At 43.9% G+C, this 26,712-nt stretch overlaps 1 protein-coding gene across 1 annotated transcript in view; it reads left to right on the plus strand.

The window, feature by feature from the left end:
- Positions 1-20,254: 20,254 nt before the first annotated feature.
- NEGR1 (neuronal growth regulator 1) overlaps positions 20,255-26,712 on the plus strand; it is a 665,802-nt gene continuing 659,344 nt past the window's right edge. The window contains exon 1 of the mRNA XM_056844652.1: positions 20,255-20,430. Coding sequence (XP_056700630.1) covers positions 20,255-20,430 — 176 coding nt within the window. The remainder of the gene's footprint in view (positions 20,431-26,712) is intronic.

Raw genomic sequence — 26,712 nt, forward strand, 5'->3', positions numbered from 1 at the left:
GGCCCAGGGTGTCCCTTATGAGGGAGGTCTGCCTGGAGCTGAGACCATCCTCAAGTGGTGATACCACCCCTCGTGGTGGGTGGATGCTGTGTCACGGTGTAGTGGGGTGAGTGTCAAAGGTTCTGCAGCCACCTGCCACCTGGTCCTCCCTGAGCCCTTGGGTCCATTTGGGCCCAGCTTAGGGTGCTGGGGAAGAATGCTTGGGTCCCTATACCACTGTCAAGTGCCCATGATCTTCTGACTGAATTTGGTCCCTTTAAGGGAGTGGGGAGGGGGTTCCTCTGACAGCGAGCAAGCCTCCCTGGCCCCATCCCTCTTTGCCCCAGTGTGTGATGGGCACTTGGCTCAGCCCCCATGCCTAGTGACCCCTGATTGGTTCTGGCTGGCTTGTCCATCAAAGCCCCACCACCTCACTCCAACACTTCCACGGTTGTGCCCAACGAAAGCCAAAAATCCCAACTGTTGTCCTGCAGGCCACCGCATAACTAAACCCTATAGGGACCAGACCAGCATCACCTTAGTTGCACCATGTCTGGCTGCTGCAGTGCAGGAATGCCTTGGGATTGCTCTGGGATTCTTGCAGCTATTCACTAAATTTGATCCCTTCACTTAAAGATCTCGCGACGATAATAATACTTCTACCTGACTGCATTATGATATGAACTAAAGAATCACCTTACTTGTTTAAGAGTCAAGTTGCTGTGGGGAATGTAAGGTATATCTGTGTGTGTCTGACATTACCTTTCGTGTAGAGTTGGTGTAGAGTTGTTATTTCAATGTACTGTAAGTAAAATGATAAAATGAGCACGTTTCACCCTAGATCTTGCTATGGGCAAAGTGGCATTTCATACATCTAGCTTTTGCTGAGGTTTTCAGTGCAGCTTTAAGTTGTCACCATTTGAATGCCCTGTCTTACATCTAGCTATATACACTTTAGAGGGGGATATTATATATAGAGATATAAAAATTTCTCCATTTCATTGTTTTCTTCTATTTTATTTCTTGATTTATGGCATTCTAGGCTTTTGTTTTGCTTTTATTAGTATTCCTCTATAGTCCAACACTAGATCCTTATGAGTTATTATAGTAAATGGAATAACCTTTTAGCCTGCAGGCCAGTCACTTCATATTACTTTGAATGTAGGTCCATGACTGCTTAAAAATATGCACATCTGGTCTGGACTCTCTTGCTTCCAACATTGTTGCATACAGTGTTGTATCCAGTGACTTATTTCCATTAAGTGAGGAATCTTGCTTCATTGGAAAATTACTGGTCTGACTGAAGAGCAAGTTTCCTTTTGCCAGACCATGTCTCTTAGCAGATGACAGTCAAATATATATCAATTTGCCTGTGTACCAGCTACATTTTCTTTAAAACTAATCAGGAAGTATACCACATAGGAATAACAATGTTGGTTTGAAGTATGCTTAAGAACTTCTGCTCTTGCTTTGGTTTGGTTTTAGTGATTAATCAAACACTCACCACTCAATATGCGACGCATAGATGGCACATTGCACTTTGGGTCCTTTGAAGAGACCGGCCCGCATATGCCCACCATTTAAGTCACTGCCATGTCCTATTATTACGCAACTACTTTGTAGAACTAACACAGATTCCATCTGTTTTTGGGAACTGGTGGGACTGAATAGTCCCATCTGATTTCCTGACATGCAGCCATGATCCCACTGAATTAATTCAGTTTAACTAATTCAGTCATTTGGGCCAGATCTGTTGAGACTGCAGTATGGTTTGAAATCCCTGTCATGCTTGAATATAAAAAAAACTAGTAAATACTTTGTTTCAGGGAATTTTCCACGCGTAGATAATACTTTGTTTTCCTAATGATGATCTAACCAGTTCTCATTAGAGTTGTATGCAAAGGTTTGTTTCTTTTCTTGTCTTTTTGTTATTAATTTCAAAAGAGATGATTTTGTTATTGGTTTTGTTCAAATGGTTGTGATTCATTATTGTTTCTTTTCTTTTGATTTTTTAAGTTTTTATAATTCTGTTTCATTAGTGTTTCCCATTAGTTTTAATGGAAGACCCATCCCCTTTTCTTGGGTTAGTTCAATGTCTTCGTAGTTTTCCATCCAAATTGGACAAAACTCAGTAACAGTAACATAGAAAGAGCCTGAGCTTGAAGAACAGTAACATGAAGAAGAGGCAGATTGTCAAGTCAAGAGCACTGGGTGGCACAAGGAGGGTAAGACATCTAGGCAAATAGGCAGCAGGAGGAGAACTTTGAGACAGATTTGCTTGGACAGGGGATAAGGTCTGGAGGGCAGCAGGCAAGCAGGAGAATACAGACTGACTGCAAGGGAAAATTTGGCACAGCAGGCAGGCATTTGAAGGATTGTAAAATCCCACCCCATATCCATCAGGATTGGAATATCTCACATATGTTTGTAGTCTCGGGTTGCCACTCGAGCTTGGGAAGTTCCTGGATATTGAAAGACCGGAGCCTGGGGAGGGTGGAGTTTAGGGAGGAGAGGGATCTCAACAATGACATGATTTCATAAAATACACCCTCCAAAGCTGCCATTTTTTCCCTGGGGAACAGACAGCCCAATCCTGAGCTGTCAGCAGCTGAGGATGGTGGGGAGAAGACGCCACCACCGCACCTCCAAAGCCATTATACGGCCGCCGAAAGACAAAAAGAAAGCCTATAAGAGGCTCTCTTTTTTTGTAAAAATTGGGCTTTTTGCCCCATAGAGAACAGCGATGCTGTGCCTGCTAAAAATCAGTCGCAGCAACTCCATTCTCCCCACCAGTGTTCCTACAGGCAGCTCCACCCCCCTGGCATGCCACGGGAATGCCCCCCAGGATGCTGGCACACACACCCAGAACGCAGGCGCAGGCCTAATCCAGTGGGACACTGGCTGAAGGCCCAGCGGGCATTCCGGAGCAGCACTGCTGTGGCAGAGTCAGGAGACCAGCATCTGGGCCACCCTGCCGGCGTTGGGGCCACTCACGATGGCGTAAGTAACCTGGGCGCCGGCACAGGGCCCCCCAATGCCGGCACAGCCCCTTCCTGGCCTCTTGAGGACTTTTGTCCTCAGAAGTCAGGAATGTGCTGTGATTTTTAAAGTCTGGAGATCAGCTGTAATTCCAGGAGAACTCCAGCCTGCATCTGGAGATTGGCAGCCCTAATGTAATCCTAGTGGCTACAGCTTGCAGTTAATCAAGAAACCCAAAGCCTTTCTCCCCACCTCCCCCTAAGGAGGACCATGCACACTCTATGCCCTTATTAGGAAAATGTTGGCTGCCTTGTGAAAGAGAAACCAATGGAGGCAGAGATTGCAATAACCAAAGAAACCAGAAGGAAATGAAAGAAAATCATAAGGATGGGTGGGTTATAGGGGTGTTTAGATGGGGAATTTATTCCATTTTCATATTAATGTCAAATATAGTTTGAGTTTTAAGCCCTTGCAGACAATGGTATATCCAGATCAGGGGACCATAGTTTTTCCAGTACACTTTTGAACCTCTTACTAATTTTGATATTAATTTCACCAAATGGAAATCAGAGGTTGTGTGACTTGCCAATAAATAATTTATTTGACTAATTTAGCTTTACTAATAAACAGAAGCAGATTGCATTTTTCTCAGATACATTAGTTATTCAAATATATTTGACAAATTTAGTATCTTGTATGGAAAAAATAAATTGCATATGGATCATTAATATTTAAAAGATGAGCTCTTTAGTTATGATTGGGTCAGCTACAAAGTACAGGGTATTAACTAAATTTCCTAGGTTATTCTGATGCAAGATTAAAGGCTGGCAGTTGACATATTATAAAAGAATCTTTGCATTATTGAGCTTAGTTTTAAGAGAAATCATAATATTTTAGTTTCATATCAAACAAAAAAACGTTTTTCATGTTTTCGTCAGTTCTTGAAATTTTATATCTGTAGTGTGCCTCCTCAGTTGAGCTATCTTTTGTCTCTCTAATAGCCATTATTCTGTTCACTTATCTGATGCAAAAATGAAAAGCAGAAAAAGTAGTCCTGGAACTAAAATGACGGGTGAAACAAACTCAAAATGAGAGCAGTCATGCAGTAAGAGTTCATATGCTTATTGATAAAACACCAAACAAATCACGTATAAAATAACAAGACTGCTTTTTTGCAGTGTTTTATTAATGTTTCAAATATATATGTGCATGTGGGTGATGTAGAGAAGGGGGGAAGAAATATGCTGAAGTGAGTAAAAGCTGTAGTAAATCATGCACAGGAACCGGCGTTACCCCTACATCAGTGACCATACCACTGGCGCTATGCAAACTGACACGGACACTGGCGCAGGGCAACTTACACTGGCCTTGGGGTGTTGTGCAGCAGTGTGAGCCTCCTGTGCCCATGCTGCCTTCCCAGCAGTGTATATCTGGCACAAGGGCTTGCATTGGCATTCTGGTGGTGTTCCCCGGGTGTTCCCTGAGAAGGAACTGCCTTTAGGCAGCTCCCTGACCCTTTTTGAGCTGGAAAGGAGCCATTTTGCAGCCATCGAGATATGCCTGCAAAATCATGGTACAGCCCCATGGAACTCTATGGGTAGTTCCATGGGGTTTTTCTCCAAAATATGTTTTTATTTATTTTTCTGCTTGTTGCACCGGCAGCAAGCCGCTCTGGAGGCGGTGAAGCTGCACCACCTCCACCCAACACCTATTTGCCCCCTTCAGGAATGGGCTGTCCATCACAGTAATCTGTGCTAATTAGGAAATAAAAATGACAGAAGATTCCTAATGCTCAGATAAATTACCAGATCACTCCAGACTCCAGGGATAAATTCATATAAGAATTTCCAAAGCATAAGCTATTGAAAGTCAGTCTTTTCTTCTCTTTTCCAAGCCATTTTTTAAACAACACAGCTCTAGACTTTGGCAGTATGAAGAGGTCCAATACCTACAGCTGCATCATCTGTCCTTGACAATATTCTGATCTTCAGCTCCCTCTTTGGGTGTATGTGTAAGCATGTTTTCATGGAAATTCTAGACGCCTATACTAAAAGGTTTATTTTCTAACCATAAAATATGACAACGGAATTGTTTTGCATTTTCAGATACAAAATAATAGGCATTCCATGGTGTCTTATTTCTGTAGGTCCTTGACAGTTCATAATACATGCATTTATACTGAGCAGAAGCAAAAGCTGATTTCCATAAAAAAATGTTTTCCAGCCCTTTTGTTTACATGGCCAGCAACTGAATTCTGTGTAGCACTTTGTTTGGTTTAATAATGTTTGACCACAGCTGCCCTGTACTGATGCTGTTACAACATTACTTATAGAAAATATACTTGGCAATATTTCCTTCCTGTGATGATAATGAAAAAGCAAGGTTGGTATGAACTGAAGTAATCGGTGAATTCCCTTAGAATGCTTTATCACATCTGTTTACTTTTATCCCAGCATTTCCTCACTGATGAGCTTTAATGGATTTGATCTCTGATCACAATGGTTGATGGGCTTTTGCTGTCATATATTTCCATAGGTAGGGTTGCCAGCTCCCGGTTGGGAATTACTTAAAGATTTTGGGGGTGAGGCCTGAGGAGGGCAGGGTTTGGAGAGGGGAGAAACTTCAGTGCCATAGAGTCCAATTGCCAAAGCAGCCATGTTTTCCAGGTGAACTGATCTCTATCGGCTGGAGATCAGTTGTAATAGCAGATCTCCAGCAATCACCTGGAGGATGGCAACCCTTTCCATAGGTGTGAATAGGACTTGCCTGGCCAGATCATAGATTAAATTTGACCTTTTGTAAATATGGCTCACTCAGTTCAGATGTGCTGTTTTTCTGGTGGATGTGAAAAATGTTTAATACTTTCATCCATCATAAATATTGGTCATTTCCTTATCTATAAGCTAGTGCTGTAAATATTTCTGAATTTCTGTTCTCTCAGAATGTAGTTATCTCAGTCTTTTGTGTAGCTGCTATTCTAATTCTTACTCTACCCTCCATGTTTTGGCTATTTCATATGTATTTTTAAGCATTTCATCTGGCAACTCAGGTTTTTACATTTCCAGTGCATTTAACTGCAAAAAGAAGGATTAACGGCATACAATTTTGTTTAAAATGCATTCATTTAACTTCTGCAGGCCGTGCAATATTTACAATAAGCACATAGGAAGCTTTTGTCATTTCAACCAACTTTAATACAATTCTGGTGTTTCTTTTTTTCTCCCCTCTTATTTTCACTTCACTTCTGCCTGACAATATAGCCAGCAGAGTGCTTAAAGGTAGGCAATAAAACAGCAATAAAAAGAGAAAAGCTAACATTTACATTAAAATACGTCCCATATTGATTCTATGAAGACAGTTAGTTTAAATTAAATACAGAACTTTCTGCTTCTCTTGTATCAAAGTGAAAATCTTATTTTGTAGGCTTTGCAGTGCAATCCTACACAGAGTTACACCGTTCTCAACTCACTGAAGTCAATGAGCATAGAAAGGTGTAACTGCTTAGGCTTGAATTGCAAGAGTACTTAAAAAACCAGATATCAATAAGAATACTACTACTAAATGAAGTTGACCCTGTTTATCATTAGAGTTGCTGGGTCCCTTTTTGCCTCCAGTGAAAAGGTATTTGGGGTGGAGCCTGAGGAGGGTGGGGTTTGGGGAGGGGAGGGACTTCAATTCCATAGAGTCCAATTGCCAAAGTGGCCATTTTCTACAGGTGAACTGATGTCTCTTGGCTGGAAATCAGTTGTAATAGCAGGAGATCTCCAGCTAGTATTTTGTGGTTGGCAACCCTATTTATCATCAATATATGTACTTCATGATGCTAAACATGTCAACCAAGAAATAAGTCCCATTACCTTCAGCAGAGTTGAAAACATCTTGCCATCCTCAGGACAATAGTAATTATTCTAATTCCAACTGTCCATATGTGGAACAGAGGAAAACAGATTTTCTCCAAGGCTGTCAATATATCCCTCAATCTAAACCATATCACCTAAAATCAGAACGTGTTGTAGTCATTGAACTGTGCCAGTCTTTATTGTATATGTGACCTGAAACAAGTAGGAAATGAGAAGCAAAAGCTGTCCTCTGGAATTAGTCTATTATGCAGGATTCAAGAGTCATTATGCATCTTGGGAAAGGAAGACAGCTGAGTACTGTAATGATACTTTTTAACATCATCCACTTCCCTATCTGTCATGGAGAGGACATAACATGCTGTTATCAGCTAAGTTTGCCAAATAAAGTTTTTATATCCCTGTCCTTTCTTGAATTGCGTGGAGTTATCCTCATAAGTTCAGTTTTCTCTGGAAGACCAAGCATCAGAAATGTATAATAGTTGGGGGGGGGGGGGGGTAAAGTCGTTTGCACAACTGAGAAGGTATTGTGGTGGTATCTTCTCAGTTGTACAAATGACTGAGTCTTATTAAATTAAAGTCATTTCTACAACGGAGAAGGTATTTCTGCTGGTCTCTTGGAACATGTTTATACTCTAACTTCTCTCACATTGCATGTGGCTATAGCTGACCACTAGGTGGTCTGAAATTAATTAACTTGCATTGTCAGGGTCCAAGACAAAGCAGTCTTTGAATAATTTAACATCATAAAATCACAGTAACATCACAATATACAAAGAATTAAATTTCTCAGTGGCTAAGAGATGGAGTTATGAATCAGAAATCCCCTTGTATTAATTGTATCTATGTCATCAGGGCCAGATTATGACATGATAAGGCCCTCAAATGATATCAGCTTGAGAGGCCCCATGCAATAAAATAATACAGGGCTTTGTGCTGGTTCTGCTTCTCCGTCAGTCTCTCTCTTGGTTACCCAAGCAATTGGTTTGCAGTCGGTTCAAGCCTGGGTGGGCAGAGGTCACAAATTTAGGCTGGGGGTGATGACTTAGTGACCAAAACAGGTGGCGCAGCCCTGCCATTGCTCAAGAGGGTGTTCCTAGGGCGAAAGGGCTGTGTAAGCTGCCTAAAGTCAGCTCCACCCCGGGACGCCACCTACACACCGGTGCAGACTTTCTCTTCTGGGAAAGCCCTGCCAGCATGGCTGCACTGGCGGTGGGGGCGGCGGCAACCAGATGCTGGTGTGCTTGCCGCTGTGCCAGCATAGATGCCACCTTATTCCATGATAAAGTAGCACCTATGCCAGCATTGGGTCACGCTGGTTCCAAAGAAGACCCCCCCCCCTTCAGGAATGGGCTGCCCGTGTATATATGACTGTAGCCTTAATCAAGAATTAACCATGCAATCTGAAGAGAATTTTCCTGGGAGTAAGCTTCACTGAGGATACTTGAGTAGAATCCTAAGTAGACCGATTTAAGATGGTGCTGTGTTTTAAAGTGAAAATCAATGTCTCCTTATTTTGTTTGCAATTTATTCAAAATAAAAATAGCCACCACATGCGGGACTGAAAATAATGTTCACTAGATATTTATCAGGAAGTAAGCAAGAATTCAGATTCTCGTTTATTCAGTAACACTAAGTGCTCACTTCCTATCAGGTGACAGATGGAAGCTGTTCATAAAGTACTGGAACACACTTCTTAGTACTGTAAGCTACACATGTAAAATAATCTGGTTAATGAGATGCTAAAGTACCATAATCATTTTAGTAGATAACTTCTACTAGCTTTGTAAAAGGTAAATTGCTCTATAGCTTCCTTCCTGAAACATAGAAGCTTATAAAGACCCAGACATTTGCAGTCAGCACTACTGCAAGGCTTTGAATATATTTTGTACCTATTAAGGATAGCAGGTTGCACTTTTAGATATCAAGTATGAAGAATCATAGTATACATAAAATTGCTCACCACAAAGCCAAAAAAAAAAATTCCATTTCTGCCCTGGACACTGATGATGTCAGCTCCCTGGGAAACAGCTACCAGGAGAAGTGTTTCAAATTGGTAACAAAAAAGGCCTCTTTGGATGTCATACTCTCCTGCATCGAAAAAAAGGTGAAGGTTTTATTCGCAGATGAATTCATGTTCTTTACAGGTATACGTTGTGGATCTTGCCCATTTATTGATAGGAAAAGATACCTCTCTCATTGGGAAATTTTTCTTTAGATTCTCTATTATTGGGCCCATTTTGGATGTTTTCAAACTCTCTTCATTTGTGTCTCATAAAAATAGGAAGATGTAGGCTGTTAACAAGTTGACAGTATTATCGGCGTATTTGGCATCGATATTAGTACACTTCTGTCATTTGAAAATTATTTCCCTTAGCATACCATATGGTAAAGAAAATGTTTTCATTCACCCACACAAGATGAACGTTTTCATGAAAGACAGTGACACACACTGTGTCTTCCATCCCACCATAGTTTTTGGAAGGCAGGCGCTTAGAGTTACCCAGACCCCCAATAACTGACAAGCAGCAAAGAGCAAGTTTCAAACTCATATGTAGATGAGACATATTTTACCAGTTCCTATTGGCTCAAGTGGATGGAAAGACAGGCATTCTGTGTTGGCAGGGCTCCTGGACACCTGCTTCTGCTGTTTCAGCGCTTCAACATTTTTAAAGTTTCTTGCTTTTAGCGCTAGCAGTAATAAATTCCAGTCTCTCATCAACAGTCCATATGTTTCCATCCTTTCCACAGTCCTCTAGCTACCTGATTGTGCAGACCAATTATTGAACTATGGGATTTGGCATGGAATGGTCCCAGGACAAAACACATTTCAGGTCCTCTCCAAAAGCTACCTCAGGTTAGACTGAGTACAAAGTAAAGATTTTAGCGTTCAAGTACAGAGAGCTCAGGTCTGATGAAGGGCTAGAGTTAACATCTGCCTCTTTGCTTCTTTGAACAATTAAAGCAATATCTAGCACTATAGGCATGTAGGTATATATGCATTAATACCCCACTTATCTCCCTAGAGGGGACTGACTAGGTTTTAGTTGACTGTCTAGGGTATCTGGCATAGCAGGAGTTCAATGAGGTTGCTGACTGGGTCTGGTCTGGTCTCCTTGGACTCTGCAAATTGCCAGTACTCAAATTATAGGAGGAGGACCTTCTACCCATTTTTCTGCAATGTGGAGAGGATACATAATGGTGCCAAGATTTCACTGGCCGTGGAATTTTTTTAAGTGAAAGGAATAATCCCCTGTGCATCATGCCCATTTTGTACCCTCTATTCCATATCTCAGTTGATGCCCCTTTTCTCAGAGTCTCTCTGTTGGATGAGCAAAAAGGAAAAGGGTTATTCCAACAGGTAAATTCCTCTGTGCTTTTTCTGTGATGGAATGAATTGAATATGATTAATTTACAATAGCATTTACAGGTGGTATGAGGACCAGTGTGAGAGGTTCAAATTGAATGCAGACAGAGGGTGTGGACGTTTGGGTTTCGTTAAGGGCTCCCTAGCTTCCCCCCAAAAAGGCACTGAACTTTGCCCTGCTTGGAGAGATACCCAGACTGCATTAGGTCTCAGGGACAGCAACAATTCATTCCAGATTCCCCATATGCTCTAGCTATTTTAAACTGTCTGTGGCCTGTTTTTATTATCTTTGTTTTTTTATCCCAGGCTGGAGCTTTTTAATACTGGATTGTAATGAACATCTTTTAATGTTTTGTTTTTATGTTTTCAGCCACCTGGGGCAGGTCTTTGGAGAGGCAGCATTAAAAGGTTCTAAATAAATCAATAATAAACTGCTCCTACTATTCAAAGGCCATAACTGTAACCTACCTCTGGTAAACCATTGATCCTATTTTGCTCTTTTTAATCTCTTAGGAAGTTTATGGAGACTTGTTCTGGAGAAATTTCCTTTCCTTCTATCACCATTCTATAGTTGACTATAACAGCCCATTCCTGAGGTTCTGGGCCAAAAGTCTTCAGGAGGCGCATAAGGGCCGTGCCAGTGGCCATGCCACCTGTACCGGCAGCCGTGCCACTTGTGCCGCCAAGACTGGAACAGACGCTGGCATTGGGGCGCTCATGCCAGCCTCCATGAACTTCCATGGCAGCGTGGCCCACTGGCCCTAGAATGCCGACTTGGCCTCCCATTGGCATCCAACCTGCGCAAGTCTGTGCAACGTTGTCCTGGGGGGCATTCCCAGGGTGTTCCGGGGGCGGCTGCTAGTAGGCAGCTTCCTGACCCCTTTCAGGACGGGAACGCCCTCTCATGCCTCAACAGGGATGAACCAGGTTTTTGCTGGCACAGTCTCGCTTTTCTCTGGGGGCTATTTCCCCCATTTTCTTTCTTTTGTTTTTAAAACAGCTTTTTAAAGCCTTGCAGCAGCCATGGAATCTCTTTGGAGGCGCCGCAGCAGTTCCTCGGCTATGCCATCCCCAGCCGCTGCAAGGTTCAGGAATAGGCTGCTAGACTTGGCAACGTGCTTGAGTTTCATGGCTCTAAAGGCCATCCACATCCTTTGTAAGATAAACTTGAGATAAAGAAAAAGTTGTGGTCATGATTCATTTCGCTAACACTGGCCCTGCTTCAGAAGCCAGTTCAAGTCAGACTATGGAAGATAAAATTAATATCCCATGCAGCACAGAAGCATGTCTATTTTTAAGTAACAATGTGAGAAAGTTTATGCAGTGAAATTTCTTGTGAAAATGGGGGGGGGGGTGTACATACAAGACAATGTCCATATTTTCAGTTCCAAAATGGTGGAGCATATGGTTACAATATTCTACAACAGGCTTATTTTCATGTATAAAATGGATTTTTTTCCACACTCAAGTCTAGGCCATCTTGCCATTCAACAACAACAAAAATACAGACCCTCAGAGCTCCTCAAGAGAAATTCCCACTCATGATCCTTCAAAAAACAAAACAAAAACCCAATGGCTTCTTTGAAGAAATATTTTGAAAAGTCCAAAGGTCCAAAGCCTGAAAACTAATTTGAATGTTCATCATATCTGGGGCTTGCAGACATGTTTTACTTTAATTCCCTGTTTCTGCTGTAGCATCTAGAGTCGATATTTGTAGATGTACTTCTATAAGGCCTTCATCTCAACTTCCAAATCAATTTTTAGGTATACACTGTGTAGAGGAAAGGATTATTGCTCATGTTCTCATGTATATGGTCCCATATTCAAAAGTTCTTAGAAAGCAGGACTCAGAAACACTGAGTCCTGAGACACTGGAGAGGCATTGTCAAAAAGCTGAGCAGATTTATTTTGTTTATTTAAAACATTTATACCCTCCTCTATTACATGTTAGGTGGCTAACAATCAAAATACATAAAAGACAGTCTTAAAAATGCAATACTGCAATTAAAACCAAATCAGCAGCCAATAAAGCTATGAACATTGCCCATAAACAAAACATTCAGCTCAGCAGAAAACTGTTTATTATCTAATAGAAGCAATAGTCTTTTGCATTAACAAACAAGAACTCAACCAAAGGCCACTTAGAAAAAGTATAGCTGTTCAAAGCTTTCAGAAGCTCATCAGAGAAGTTGCCCTTTGCATCTCTCCATTCAGAAGATGATTTCATAGAAAAGGTCATTCATCATACACAGAAAAGGGCATTCATCATACAGAGGCCAGAGGTACCGCCCAAAAGGAAGGCACATTAACAAGAAGGTGTAGGACTGACCTAGTGCAGTAGGTGGTAATATGAAGAGGTGGTTCCTCAAGTATGCAGACATACTGTATGGATCATATGAATGACTTAAAGCACCTCCTATAAAACATGGGGTATTTCTTCTTGAACAAGAACTAGCTTTAGTCTCTGCCATTTAATTACAGTAGTACCATTTTCATGCTTCATGGTACAATGCATGCATGCCTTTATATAGTGAAGACTTTAGTACAAGTTTATTTTGTATGCAATTGATAACGATCAGTATAAGAAACAGCCTAACAAATTAACATGCATACGTCATTTAGTACTTGCTATGAGCAAATATAAATGACTGAATGCAGAAATACCTAATGACTGATTGGGTAGAGGATAATATTTCTGTAGTCAAAGGGAATAGATTTAACATCTTATATTCTAATAGTCAAGTGTGGCCCAGTTTGTGGATATCTAAATCTGTGCATTGGGTCCACACTGGCTGTAAACAGATAGTTCTGCAAACGTGGGGGACCCCCCGCTCTAGGTTTTCAGAAAAATCTGAAAACTTAACAAAATACACCTTGGGGGAGGTTAAATCCTCCCCAAATAAAAGTGTTGTCTGCACAAGCTCAGACAATGGACTTATCTTCCTTCTTGAAAGCTGGTGGCAGTGGAGTCTGGAAGCCACGCTGGTCTTGACTGTGGTGGTGGTAGCATTCGGGAGTCATGCTGGGCCCAGCTGTGGCAGTGGCAGAGTCATAAGAACAAAACAGCATAAGAAAAGCCATGCTGGATCAGACCAAGGCCCATCAAGTCCAGTCATCAGTTCACACAGTGGCCAACTAGGTTCCTCTAAGAAGCCCACAAGCAAGGTGACTGCAGCAGCATTATTCTGTCTGTGTTCCACAGCACCTAAAATAATAGGCAGGCTCCTCTGATACTACAGAGAATAGGTATGCATCATGACTAGTATTCATTTTGACTAGTAGCCATAGATAGCTCTATCCTCTATGAACATGTACACTCTCCTCTTAAAGCCTTCCAAGTTGGCAGCCATCACACATCCTGGGGCAGAGATTCCACAATTTAGCAATGCATGGTGTGAAGAAGTACTTCCTTTTATCTGTTTGGAATCTCACCCTCCAGCTTCAGCAGATGACACCTTGATAATTTTGGAAGCTCTGGCTAAAACAGCATCTGGAAAACACAGGCAAAACAAGCAGGGAGAGTGAGGTGACCTCTGATGGGTGGAAAAGGCATGCATAATCAAACCCCAAAGCAATCAGCAGGGGTGACTGCGGGGAAACATCCCTGCATAAAGGGCCAGAGTTTGGAGATAATTATGACCAGCCCAAGGTCACCTAGTAGGTTTCATGTGTAGGAGTGGGGAAACAAACCTGGTTCACCAAATTAGAGTCCACCACTCATGTGGAGAAGTGGGGAATCAAACCTGGTTCTCTAGATTAGAGACCACCACTCTTAACCATAGGGTTGCCAGGTCCCTCTTCACCACCAGCGGGTGGAGCCTGAGGAGGATGGGGTTTGGGGAGGGGAGGGACTTCAATGCCATAGAGTCCAATTGCCAAAGCGGCCATTTTCTCCAGGGGAACTGATCTCTATCGGCTGGAGATCAGTTGTAACAGCAAGAGATCTCAAGCTACCACCTGGAGTTCGGCAACCCTACTGAACCACTACACCATGCTGGCAGAGTCCAGGAGCTGTATAATAGGCTGTTTTTGCTAGAACACCCCAGCCATGGTGGTGGCAGAGTCTAGGAGCCACTCTGGGAATTGGCACAGCAGTGGTGGAATCTGATAGCCATTCTGGGCCTAAGAACAGCAGTGGTGGACTCCAGGAGCTGCTCCAGATTTGGAGCTGCTCCCAAACACTGCTGCCACCACAGCTATGCTCAGAGATGGCTGAAGATGTGTGGAGCCATGCTGGGCTTGGCAACAGTGGGGGGACGAGATTCCCCCCACGTCTTGTGGTCCCCCACTAGTAAAGTATGCTTTCAACAATGTATTGTCTCCTATTTAGTCACGACCAAACCCTGCTCTCAAGTTGTAGTGAATGCACATACACAAGCATGTTGAGTAAATCTCTTGTTACATTCAACACATGCACAGCTGAACTTGTGATTTAAACCCCAGAATTATCTGGGTACCGCTCCCATGTTCATTTGTAAAGTGAACATGCATTCATTTTTCATACAAACAGATGTGTCCATCTGCATGCAGGATGTATGTATATTCATTGTAACATATGAAGAGGCCTCCAATTTGTAATAGAAAACCTCTAGTAATCTCAGCAGTCATTATTTTGTCAAGGATTCTTGACACACTGACTTGTTTAATGCCAAGAATGGAGGGGAACCCGGGCAGGGGGACCCAGCAGCTTTGCAAAGTTCCTCTTCTTCCCTTTGTGGATGTGGTGTGAGTCTCTGGGCATACTAAGGATGCCATCCTCCAAGTGGGACCTGAGGGTCCCCCAGAATTACTGCTCATCTCCAAACTAGAGAGACCAATTCCCCTGGAGAAACTGAATGCTTTGGAGGGTGGGCTGTATGCCATTGTACCCCACCGAGGTTCCTGTCCTCCCCAGGCTCCATCCTCAAATCTCCAGTAGTTTCCCAGTCTGGATCTAGCATTCCCACTCACCCCATCCCCAGCCAGGGGAGACCTGGCAACCCTAGAGCATACACATGCATTCAAATTTCTTTACAATCTGCAGACTCTAAGAAAACATATCCAGGTGGGAAAAAATCCATCTCCAGTACAACATTGATTGCTCTAACTGGTGTTGACTCCTGACCTGCTCTTTTAATTGATCTATAAATGGCCCAAAAGCCAGGGAACCGGAATGAGAAATGAATTAAATAAAATGTAAAACAATGAATGAAATGAAATATTTCATTCTGGCACTTTGTTACTGTTTTCAAGTGTGCAAATGAATCTTGGGTAATTCAACAAATCAGATAGAGAGAACAACAAAATGTATTTATTTCTTATATCTGTTTATTGATGCAGGACAAGAGGCATATGCTGTTATGCATCCGACATGGGGCACCGTTTTATTTATTATTTATTACTTATTTTAGAACCCTACATCCCAGCCCATAAAGACCCACAAACACTTTAGTGTATGTTCATTTACTGCACACAATCTGGCAATGAAATATTATATCGAGGCATTTCATGATCACGTGGTGCCTCTGTGTTCCTTGATTTTGCTGCCATGGCCTGTGTGATTTTGTTTGCCACACATCAATGGCATGATTATGCCACAGTTGAACACATAACAACATGATTTTTCTCAGTATGGAACTTGATTGGCTGCATAACAACAAGTTATGTATACAGGCCAATCATGAAAATGTTCAGCAGCAACTGGGACAGCACTTTGTTGCTAAGTATCTACATATGCCTGCAATCTCATGGGTGTTTACTGTATGCAGACAATGGCTACAGGTAAGGTTAGGGCACAGGGCACATTTTGGAGACCAGTCTTAACCGTTGTGGTATTAAGAGGCTGATTACGAATCGATGGAAATGGTAGTGGAAAAATAAATCACCAGTCATTAAACCAAGAAGGTTCATTTTTCTTCATCAATATTGGAGCACTGGACATTCATTAAACATTCAGTGTCTTTGAAGAAGGAATTTTCATATGGAAAATTGGACATTGTGGATATTTGGTGCAGCACTACGTCCAAAAATACTTAAAACTCATGAAAGCACTATGAAATAATGTGTAACTACAGAAAAGGTGCCTCTGTATACATTACATTCTCACCGATGACACTAGATTTAGCTCCCAGCATTCTCTCAGCTTAACCATTTTCACAGCACCTGCAGTGCTTAATTGTTTTCACTTGAGGACTTAAAACATCTAATCCTCCTCTGGCATTATACAACTTCTTGGTTTGCTATAATTAATTGATTCCCATCTGTTCCTTAGTCTTCCTCCACTTAATGGTAACAACATGTATCTGCAAAGAACACGCTCAAAATTGCATTTCAATGTTTATTGGCAAGCCTTTGAGGGAAAAGAATGGAAAATAGGTTTTGTCGTTAATTTGTAATCTATAGTCAAATGCCTGTATTAATATATCGACACTTCTGGAGTCCTGCCTTGCTTACAATCACAGGTATGTAAGCGGGTGTAGTCTTAAATATTCCTGTAGCATCTTGGAAGGGTTGCCCTTTATGCATGGGAGGTTTTGCCTTGGATTTGCCACTCTCCAGATGCACATTTTCCCTATCCAAATTCTCAAAACTCTGCAAGGGGGTAAGGCAAAACCTCCCATGCATAAAGTTATTATACTTTGTTACGCGCATCTTCTAGGGCGGCCTGGAAGAATGGCACACAGACAGAAGTTACTTGATTCTTCCCCTTGTCCCTTTTAGCTCCAAATCTTCATTTTCAACATATTTTTAAAACCCATGCAGAGAAAATACAGAATTTTGATATCGGAACAAAGTAGTTGGGTGTGACAATTTTGAACTGGAAAAAAAGGAGATTAAGGAGGTCTTTCGCCGCCTGTTTTTCTTCTGCCAGACACACCCTGCCTGCCACTGCTTTGAGAAAAACAAAAAATCACAGAACTCCTTACAACATGCAATTTGCCCAAGGTGTTGTGTGTGTGTGTGTTTATCCTTCAGTTCTCTCTTTGAGCCTCATCCATTCTTAGCCCTAGATTGCATCACAGTAGCTGATGGCTGAGTCTGAATTAAGGGAGCCTCTTTATCTCCATTTGTATCTTGCTATATATATACATACACCTAGGTGACTGACACAGGATAATAAAATACAAATTAATTTGGAGGTGTACCCATCTTCTTTAGCATAGCAACATTCTGAAGTGGCACCCCCAAACGCCAGTTCCCATTAAGAGCACTCGCTCATTCCTCTAATGGCTGACAACTGGATGGTCAGTTGCCAGGCTGTGGGCTCTTTTTCCCATTCCCGCCTCTGGAGGGATGGTCTTTTGATTCTCCCAAAGCAGAAAGGGAGAATCCAGATCGAGTCACTTCATAAGGCTCAAGGAACAATAGTTAACTGATTTTATAAGCTGAATGGGATCAGATACCCACCACTGATGGGTTTCTGTCTTCTCTCGTATATTGGTCAAAAGTAGCTAAAATGTTAATTTCCAAATACAGCAAAATATATCTAAGAATATCTCCTCACATTGTGAACAGAGTAACAAAAGAGGGTGAGAAGGATGGATGACTATTAAAAAGAACAATGACAAACAAAAATGGATTAGGAATGAAGAGGCTTTCAGTCAGATACTTATGATATAACTGCTCTTGAAGACTTGTTAAAAGCAACATGAGCTATGCAGTGCAGTGGTCTGCTTCTGCTGGAGGAGTTCTGGTGTCTGTACTGATTTCCTCTTGTATTCTAAGACCAGTTCCAATGGCTGTCCCGTGAATGGTTTGGGATTTATAAAGCAGAAGACTGTCTCCCCTCCCACACACACAATGGTCACCTCTAAAACTAATAGTGTTCTTCATTAGGCCACCTCCACACAACATATTCATCCATTAATGACCCAGAGACAGAAGTAATTTTCATGCGTTGATATACAAATGTTTCAACTCTCATCAATAATTGTAAAAGAAGGTATTTCTTCACATAATGCATGAAACAATGGGACTCGCTGTCACAAGATGTAACCATGATCAAGAGTTTAAGTGGCCATAAATAAGGATTATACCCATTAATGGAGGATGGGTTTATCAATGGCAATTAGCCATGATGGCAAAATGGCTTGTCCTTGTTCATACCTCTCAGTATCAGTTGTGGGGACAACAACAAGGGAAAGCTTTGTCCTCTGTCCCAGGTCTGTGGGCCTTATTGGAACCATCGAGTTAGCAGAACCAGGATGCTAGGCCACATTGATCTTTCATCTGATCCAACAAAACTGTTCTAGTTTGTTAAAACTCCCACAGAAATCCAAATGAACAAATAGCAAGGGAGTAAAGAAAATTGATACAACAGCCCTTTGGGACAACTAATCCTTTCCCACCAGACACTGTTTTTAAAATAATGTGTGAGTGCCCCCAGGCTACCTGGCAGCCACAACCTCCATTCCCATTTGTGTGGAAAGACTCTATTCTTGTTCAGAGACGGTGCTGTCTGGTATAGTACTACTTTACATCTCCCATAGCTGAGTTCTGAGTCAGAATAAGTTCCTCACTCACCCACCAACCCATTCCTAAGAAGAGAACTGGGCGGCCTGGTTAACTTAGATCTGACTTGGCAAAGACAGGAACTGAGTAGCTTCAATCAGCCCCAAGTACCAGCTTACCAAGTTTCATTTCTCTGAGGCAGATACAAACGTGCGCATGCATGCACACCCATCCATACAATCTCCTAAGTCTTCATGAAAGAAACATTTTTAGTCTGTTCCTGAAATGACATAAATAGACCACGTCATGGTAATGGGCTTGCAGCTCAGCCCCCCCCCCCGGGGGCCTGGTAAAATGTACCTGTGCCCCTCCACGCTTGTAACCTAGGCACTGCTGGCTCTGTCAGCAATGTTCTTTCCACTTTTAGAGTCAGGGCAATTATTCTCAGCGCGAGTCTTCAAAATGTGGGTCAAAGAACGTAGTCAGGGGTAAAAGCAAGGAGTAACCCGTTTTAGAGTTGATAACGTGAATCACTGTGCAGCCTGATATTCCCGGGACATTCTTCCCCTGTGCCTCACAGCTCCCTGCCCTTTAAACGGGGAGTCAACCCCTACAAGGTAAAGCACTCTCCATAAAGCATTCTCACAAACACCCACATTGTGGGTCAGCATCAGAGGAGCTGCCATTCCAGCCAGATTGCAGCTTTCTACATTCAAGACTTGGTCGGCCAGTGAGGCTTTGTGTGTGTGTGAGAAGAGAAGAGAAGAGAAGAGAAGAGAAGAGAAGAGAAGCACCCTTATTGAAAGGGCCTAAAGAAAGTTGTTTTTGACAGGGGTGCCAACGCAACTTCCCTCCTCACCCCTTTCGGACAGGCCCCCGGCCCAGACCCAAGCCCGGACGCTCAGCTCATCCCTCAGGGCAAGTTTGGGACAGAGGCAGGCTTTTTTCGGGGACAGACGCTGTGGAGCAGGGCGGCAGACGAATGTCAAAGAAAGCAAGAGAGGCCGCTGCTCTGGAGAAGCCAACTCGGCGTGTGTGTGTGTGCCTGAGCATCTCCCTTGCGCGCATCCAGAGTTGCAGGTTGGTCTCTGGCTCCAATCAATGCCCTTAATTGCCTTTTTCTTCCTTGCCATCACGGTGACGCTTCAGTCTCCCTATATTGCTTGCATATATATATATATATACACTTACACACACACACTCTTCTTCTCTCCGCCCCCCCCCTTTCCTCTGCTCCAGCACCACCAGCACCAGCCACCAGGACAAGTTGCTACGGAAACGGCTGCATGGCAACCGGCTCAGAGCCTGGGGTCCGTCTGCCGCTGCCGCCGCCGCCGCTTCTCGGGCTGCCTCATTCTCCCGCGCGTCCCCCTCCTCGCTAGATGGTGCGCGAGACAGCCGAGAGCAGGCACGCTCCGGACGCGGGCAGCAGCGCGAGCGGAGGGGAGCCGCGGCGAGGCGAGGCAGAGGCACAGGCGGGCGGCGGGGCGCGAGCGCGAGCGCGCGAGGGAGCGCGAGGCAGCGGGGCGGACGCGCCGGGGACGGAGGCTGCCGGCTGCTCGCTGCCCGCCCGCCCGCCCGCTCGCCTTGGGGGCTCGTGGAGGCGCGAGAGCCGCAGCGCAGCCTCGGCGTCCGCGCAGGCATGGACATGATGCCGCTGGCGCAGGGCGCTTGTTGCTCCAACCAGTGGCTGGCCGCTGTGCTGCTGAGCCTGTGCTGCTTGCTGCCCTCCTGCCTCCCCGCCGGCCCCAACGCGGACTTCCCCGGCACCGCCGCGGAGAACCTGGTGGTCAGGAAAGGGGACACGGCCGTGCTTAGGTAGGACTGCCCGCTTTTTGCCTTCTCGCCCGGGGAGGCTTCGGAGCTGGAGGATCTCCCTTGGGTGCGTGGCGCCTGTGTCCCCCCCCCCACTTTTAAAACGGCTTCCCAAAGAGGAGGAGGAGAGGTTCTCGTCGGTCTTTCGCTGGCTTTTATTTTTTATTTTTTTTTGCATGCGGTGCACCGAAGCGGTTGGGCGCCGAGCTTTTGGCTGGAGGGAGGGAGGGACGGAGGGGTCTCACTTGGAAACTAGTGCCTGCTGAGGAGCTTTCCCCCCCCCCCCGTCAGCGGGGACCACTGTGCCTTCTTCCCCTTCACCCACTCGCCCAGTCCGTCCCCCCCCAACTCTAGATCCCCCCCTTCACCTGTCCGTTGGAATTAAAAGTGGGGTCCTGCCCCCCCTCCCCATGCCCCTCTTTAGAGATCGGTGGCTCTTTACTCTGAACTTCGGACGCCCCCCCCCCCCGTTTGCTCCCCTGCAGACTTTTGCGATCTAGAAAGAGGCCGGGGTGTGGGGGGGGGGAGAGAGAGCGGAGAGAGATATTTGCAAGAAGACGCCCCTTCGGAATTACTTTGCAGCTTGGCTGTTAAGCCTCTGAAAGCCGTAATGGCTCGTCGGAGGACAGCCGACCCGCTTGCCTCCACCCCCCCCCCCCGCCCGGCTTTGCAAGCGAAACGGCTGCGGCGCAGAGCGAGCTTTTGCAAATGCAATGAAATCAAGTCAGATCTTCCTGGGGAGAAATGCAAGTTGGTGCTCAGGCGTGGTGGCCGGAGCGAGGCTCGAGACCCTCTGCCTCAGAGTCTTCCTCCCCCCCCCCGCCCTTCCCCTGTTTGCAACTCCCATCCAGATGCTTGCTGCATTAACTGACGGTGCAGTTCCGAGCATCCGAGAGTGCCGCCGTGCACGGGGCTGCGACGGTGCAGGCGGGCAGGCAGGCGTTTCTGGAGCGAGTCCTCTCCGCCTGCAAGAAGTCAGCGGCGCGCTCTGCGGTGCATTAAGGGACGCTCGCTTGCCTGGGACTGCTGCAAATATTGGCATGTCGAACGGGGGAAGCGCCGGTCTCTTCTGCCCAGAAAGGAGTTCCGGTTTGAGAGCCTGGCAGGTGGAGATGATTTAAGGACACCGATTGCCACTTGCCAACCGCAGAGCCCCGGGCCCAATTACTTGATGCTTTGAAGCAGTACGAAATAGCCCATAGTTGGGGTTTTTTTTTGGGGGGGGGGAAGGAACCCAAAAGGTCTCTCAGATAAACAGTCGATGGATGCCAAAGGCTCTCACTTGCCTTTTGGAATGAGAAGTTTGTTCTGGAAGTTGGAATGGAGAGCGTTGAGGCTCGGTTGGATCTCTCCGGGATAGTGCCTGACGCTTGTCACAAGATCTGCAGTGCTCATTGCTCAGCATGAGCTGCTCACGGAGGATAGGGATACATACATGTCACTTGAGGTTGCTGTCATTTTCATAACAGTTCGTATCGGAGGGGTGGCCAACGGAGGTCTTGAGGATTTCCCTACAATGTTTGATTTTACAAGCTCTTTTGCATCTAGAAGATTGCATGCACGCAGCAGTTGCTTCCTTTATTGACGTTTGCATTCCATATGGTGACAGTCCGCTGGGCAAGTGGAAAAAAATTGTTTACCACTATCAATCCACTAGCATTGTGATTTCTGTCTCTGGGTCTCAAGTTCATTAATCCTCTGTTTTAATTTGTATTCCACCCCCTCCCTGGGCTTAACTTTCTGTTGGCACATTTGGCATGGCCAAGACAATCCTCTGGTGACATTTGAAGTGATTTTCTTTCTCCTAAGGATAAGGACCGAGACTGATACTTCCCATATGCTATACACGGGGAGCCTGCTGCAGTTAAGATGATACAGACAGTGTTGTTTGCCATTAGGGAGCCAGGTTCATAAAGCAACTTCATCGGGAGCGTTGCTTTTCCTCAGCATTGCACAACTCCTGCAGAAATGCTTCGGAAACACACTCCTTCACTGCTTTGAAACTGTGGCATTGTCAGCCCAGCCCTGTTTATTTTCCTGACTGTTCTGGTATGGTCGATGCTGAGAACATATTCGGTGGCTGTGCACAGCTGCTTGACATATTTTTTTCATCTGTAGTAAAATGCTGTAGTTACACTCCCCGGTTTCAGAATACTTCCTCTTGTTGGCCTCCTGTGCTGCAGACAGAAAGTAAACCCAGCCCCAGTCTCTTTATTTGCATTGACTCCAATGTAAAGATAGCGACGGATCAGAGTGGGTGAGCTGAGTTCGTCCATTCAGGTTCGAACTCAGACCTAGTGTTAGCGGTCACTGGAAAACATTGTTAAATAGAAGCCTGAAACAACTGAGGATGCCTGTTGGGTGGGTTACAGTCAGATATCACTGCAGCGTCTGTAATTTTCTAAGGGTAAGACACTGAAAACAGTTTTAAAAATGCAATTGGAGAAATTTAGGGTCAGACAATCATTTTTGTCTCATCAATTGGAGAGGTGGATGAATGTTTGCTTTGGAAAGCAAGTGTCAGGGAGAATAGAATCCACTATATAATTTCACAGAGAACAGCATATGCATTACTGGTAGGTGGGGAACATGGAAGGCATTAGCAATGTGGTTAGGAGGAAACCCAGAACATTTAATTAAGGAATAGCCCATTTGGAGCAATTACATGTATTCAACTTTGTGTTTTGCTCGAGTACAAAGTTTACTTCCGTTTAAACCAAAAGGATTACATTTGCAAGGAAAGTACACAAGATACAAAGAAGCTACTTAACTGTCAGATGCAGCTTTCAAGTGCTTCTCTGGAATCTTTTCCCCAAAGACTATGAACAGCTTAAATAAAAACACATAAAACCTAAAGCATTTTAAATTAATGACAATCTACAAGAAAGGCTTTTAAAGTATTACATTAGGAAGTAGCAGTCTTACGCAAACACAGATGTGGAATGCAGAATACATATTGCGCATGTTTCAATGAAGCTCTTGATCCCCCCCCCCCATAGTTTTTTCCCCCCTGGTTGCCTTAGACTAGGGATGTTATGAGGCTTTGGATGACTGTTTATTGCCCTTCATGAAGTAAATATATGAATCATTTTTTCTGCACTGAACTTCTGTAAACCCCCACCAACAGAGTGCATATATATACACACATATATACATATACACACACACACACACACACATACACACATACTTTGATGCTGCATTCAGGGTTCAACTGTGATTTAAAAATGATAACAATTTATTTTGTAGAAGAGGGGTTCTCTCCAAGGGAACTACATAGTAATCACATTACAATCAGGTAACCTCTAATTAAAAGCCTTAAATCACCAAGTATGACTGCTAGATCTTTTTGAAAGTGCTAACATATCTGAGTCATTCTTTCGGTGTTTTGAATCAGCACTTTGGTTGTTTAATGAAAGAAACATAATGTTAATAGATATAATATTACAGGTGTCTTAAGTATGTGACAGATGTACTCTTAAAAACATCAGCTACTCAGGCATTTCATTTGAGATCTTGTGTGGACTTGACCATGGGGTCATGTTAAAAACTTACTGTGATATATATGCAAGCCAGCTGAAATCGATAAGACCTGCAGATGGATTTCTGGAAGCAGACTTCTGCCTCTTAAGCAATCTTAAGGTACAGCAACCATTAAAGGTATTCTGAGGTAAGGGTAGAAGTGTCTGGTTCCAAAGCTAACGTGTGCACTGTGTAGCATTTACCTTGTGATTTTTCAGTGCCCATATTGAAAAAAAAATGTGGTAGATTCAGGCTTGGTTTCTTTTAAAAGCTTAAAGATGTCCAGGAGAAAATTACTAAGAAATAAGCACCCTGAATAAATTGTGCCAGAATTTTAGCACCCTTCTCCTAGCTACACGCAAGTGTGGAACGTCTTACTGAAGTCTGTCAGTAGTCTTTATTTTAAGGAACATGTCTTGTTTTACAGAGTCATTTACTACTCTAAAATATAATAGCTTCACAGATCAAAATGAAATTTCCAGGTCAATAAGACATGCTACTGCAAGTTGTTATTATGTACAGTGACTACCAGAGATCCTGTTGGCGAACTCTTGAAGCCATAGACCAGTATTACTCGTGACTAATGAGGTGAAGGGAAGAGGTTAGCTGCTGAAAGTTGTTTGATAAACATTTCCATTTTGCTTCCCACTGTGCAGGCTACCTGAGTTCTTATCTTCTTCAGTTAATACAACAGAATGGACATGCAGTTTGCACATAGCTTTCCCTATGTTAAATGTCTATGTTATAGATTAGAGCTACCATTTTGTCCTGCCAGCTCTTGTGTATTCCTCTGGTGCGAGGACAGTTCAAGAATGTCTTGCGTGAGTGGAAGGGTACTTGTTCTGTAGAACCATGCCAGTGGAACAAAATGGATCCAATTCTGTGTTTACTTTTAGCTTTTCTTATCTCAGTTTTCTTTCCGAAAAAGGAAATAGGAAGTGGATTAAAATATATACAAAACTAACCAAAGAAGTATAAATCTTTATATATAAAAGCCATTTCTCAGACACCATCTCTTTGTCACAGTCTAGCATGGCCAAGAAACTGATACCCATGTAGAGCTATTAAAGTGAAAGGATAAGGTCATGGTAATTGGGTGGGCTTAGGTGTCAATGGCTGTTTATGGGATAAAGTAAAGACTAAACAGCAAGGTTTGGGGGGCACAGAAGCTGACCTCAAGAAAATTAGGCCACAGAGGGCAAGATAACATTTTAATTACCATCTCAGCAATTTTTATGAGTACATGTCTTTACCTTCTGTCTTGAATGGCTGTGAATTCCTATGGGGAAAAGTAAAGTATACTCGTAGGGAATTCATCATGGCAAATAATCATATCAACAATGTCCCATGAATGAATACATTAAAATTTACAGAGGCAGTCAAGTTAAGAGACTGTGAGAGCCAGTATAGAATGTTAGATGAGGGTCTAGGAGACCCAGGTTTGAATTTCTACTCTGGCATGGAAACTTGCTGGATGACCTTGGGCTGGTCACATACCCTCAGCCTAACTTACTTCACAGTGGTGTTTGGGAGGATGAAATGGAGGGAAGGGAAATTACGTAAAATGCTTTGGGCTCTCATTGGGGAGAAAGGTGGGGTATAAACAAAGTAAGGAAATAAATAAGAAACCTAAACAACTGTGAAGGCCCGAATCAGACGAGGGAAAGGTGTAAGGTCATCTGCAAGGAAGAATTAATAATATAGAGAAAACAACTTCTTCAAGGACAGACAGAAGGGAAGAAGAATAAGTTGGGGCTGGAAGAGGGCAAAGTACTGTGTTTAGAGGATGTGAGAATGAGAGACTGAGGCGAAGTACTCTGTCATCATCACCTGACTAGTTCATGAATAATGAGTTAAGCGGAAGATGCCTTATTTTTTGTTTGATATTAAGGTGTATCTCTGCATTTCTACAATGTATGATCCAAGTTGATGGTTTGATGGCTTCTTCTAACTGCTTTGGTGTAAAAGGTATTAGCTGATACATGTTCATGGCTTGTAACTAACAAGACAGAGAAGGACTGTCTTGCTTCTCCCTACGCCAGAGCTGGGGAACCTCAGGCCCGGGGGCCGTTTAAGGCCTGCAAAATCCTTTGGTCTAGCTCTTCGTGGGTCCTGGCAGACCTCTAGCTCAGAAAGATCTAAGACTGGTGATCTGCCCCCTCCCACGGACAGAAATAGCCTCTATTCAAGGCAGATGTGAGTTTGTTTTGCCGAGAAAAGGAACCTTCCCCCCCCCCCTTTGCAGAAGAGTAATTAGCTATGGAGCTGCTAGGACTGCCCAAGAAACAGTGTTAACCCTTTCCTACCTGGGCCATGGAGAAACATATTCCCTCTGTACTACAAGAGGGCTGGGGGTGGAAGTGGCGACAATAGAGGGTTTAAAGGGGGCAGGGCCAGAATGCACGGGGGGGGGGGGGAAGTTCTTAGCCAGAGTGTCCTCATTTTAGCCCTGCAGATGGAGGTAGCTGGAGCCAGCTGTAGAATCTGGCCCCGACCATGTGGAACAGGAGCAACTCCGGCATGCGGCTGGACGGCTACACCCGGCTGGTGCAACAGACCATCCTGTGCCACCAGCTGGGCGAGTGCACCACCAGTTGGATGCCTGCCTGCTTGCCCGTGCGTCATCTGGGGCATCTGCCTGCTTGGGGCTTCGTCAGCGAATTTTTAAGTTGATAATTTTGCATGGCTCACGAATGAATAATGACCCTTGGCAGAAAAAAGGTTCCCCACCCCTGCCCTAAACCCTCTTAAAGCTTTTTTCCC

The sequence above is a fragment of the Euleptes europaea genome, chromosome 2 (genome assembly GCF_029931775.1).
Source record: "Euleptes europaea isolate rEulEur1 chromosome 2, rEulEur1.hap1, whole genome shotgun sequence".
NCBI lineage: Eukaryota > Metazoa > Chordata > Lepidosauria > Squamata > Sphaerodactylidae > Euleptes > Euleptes europaea.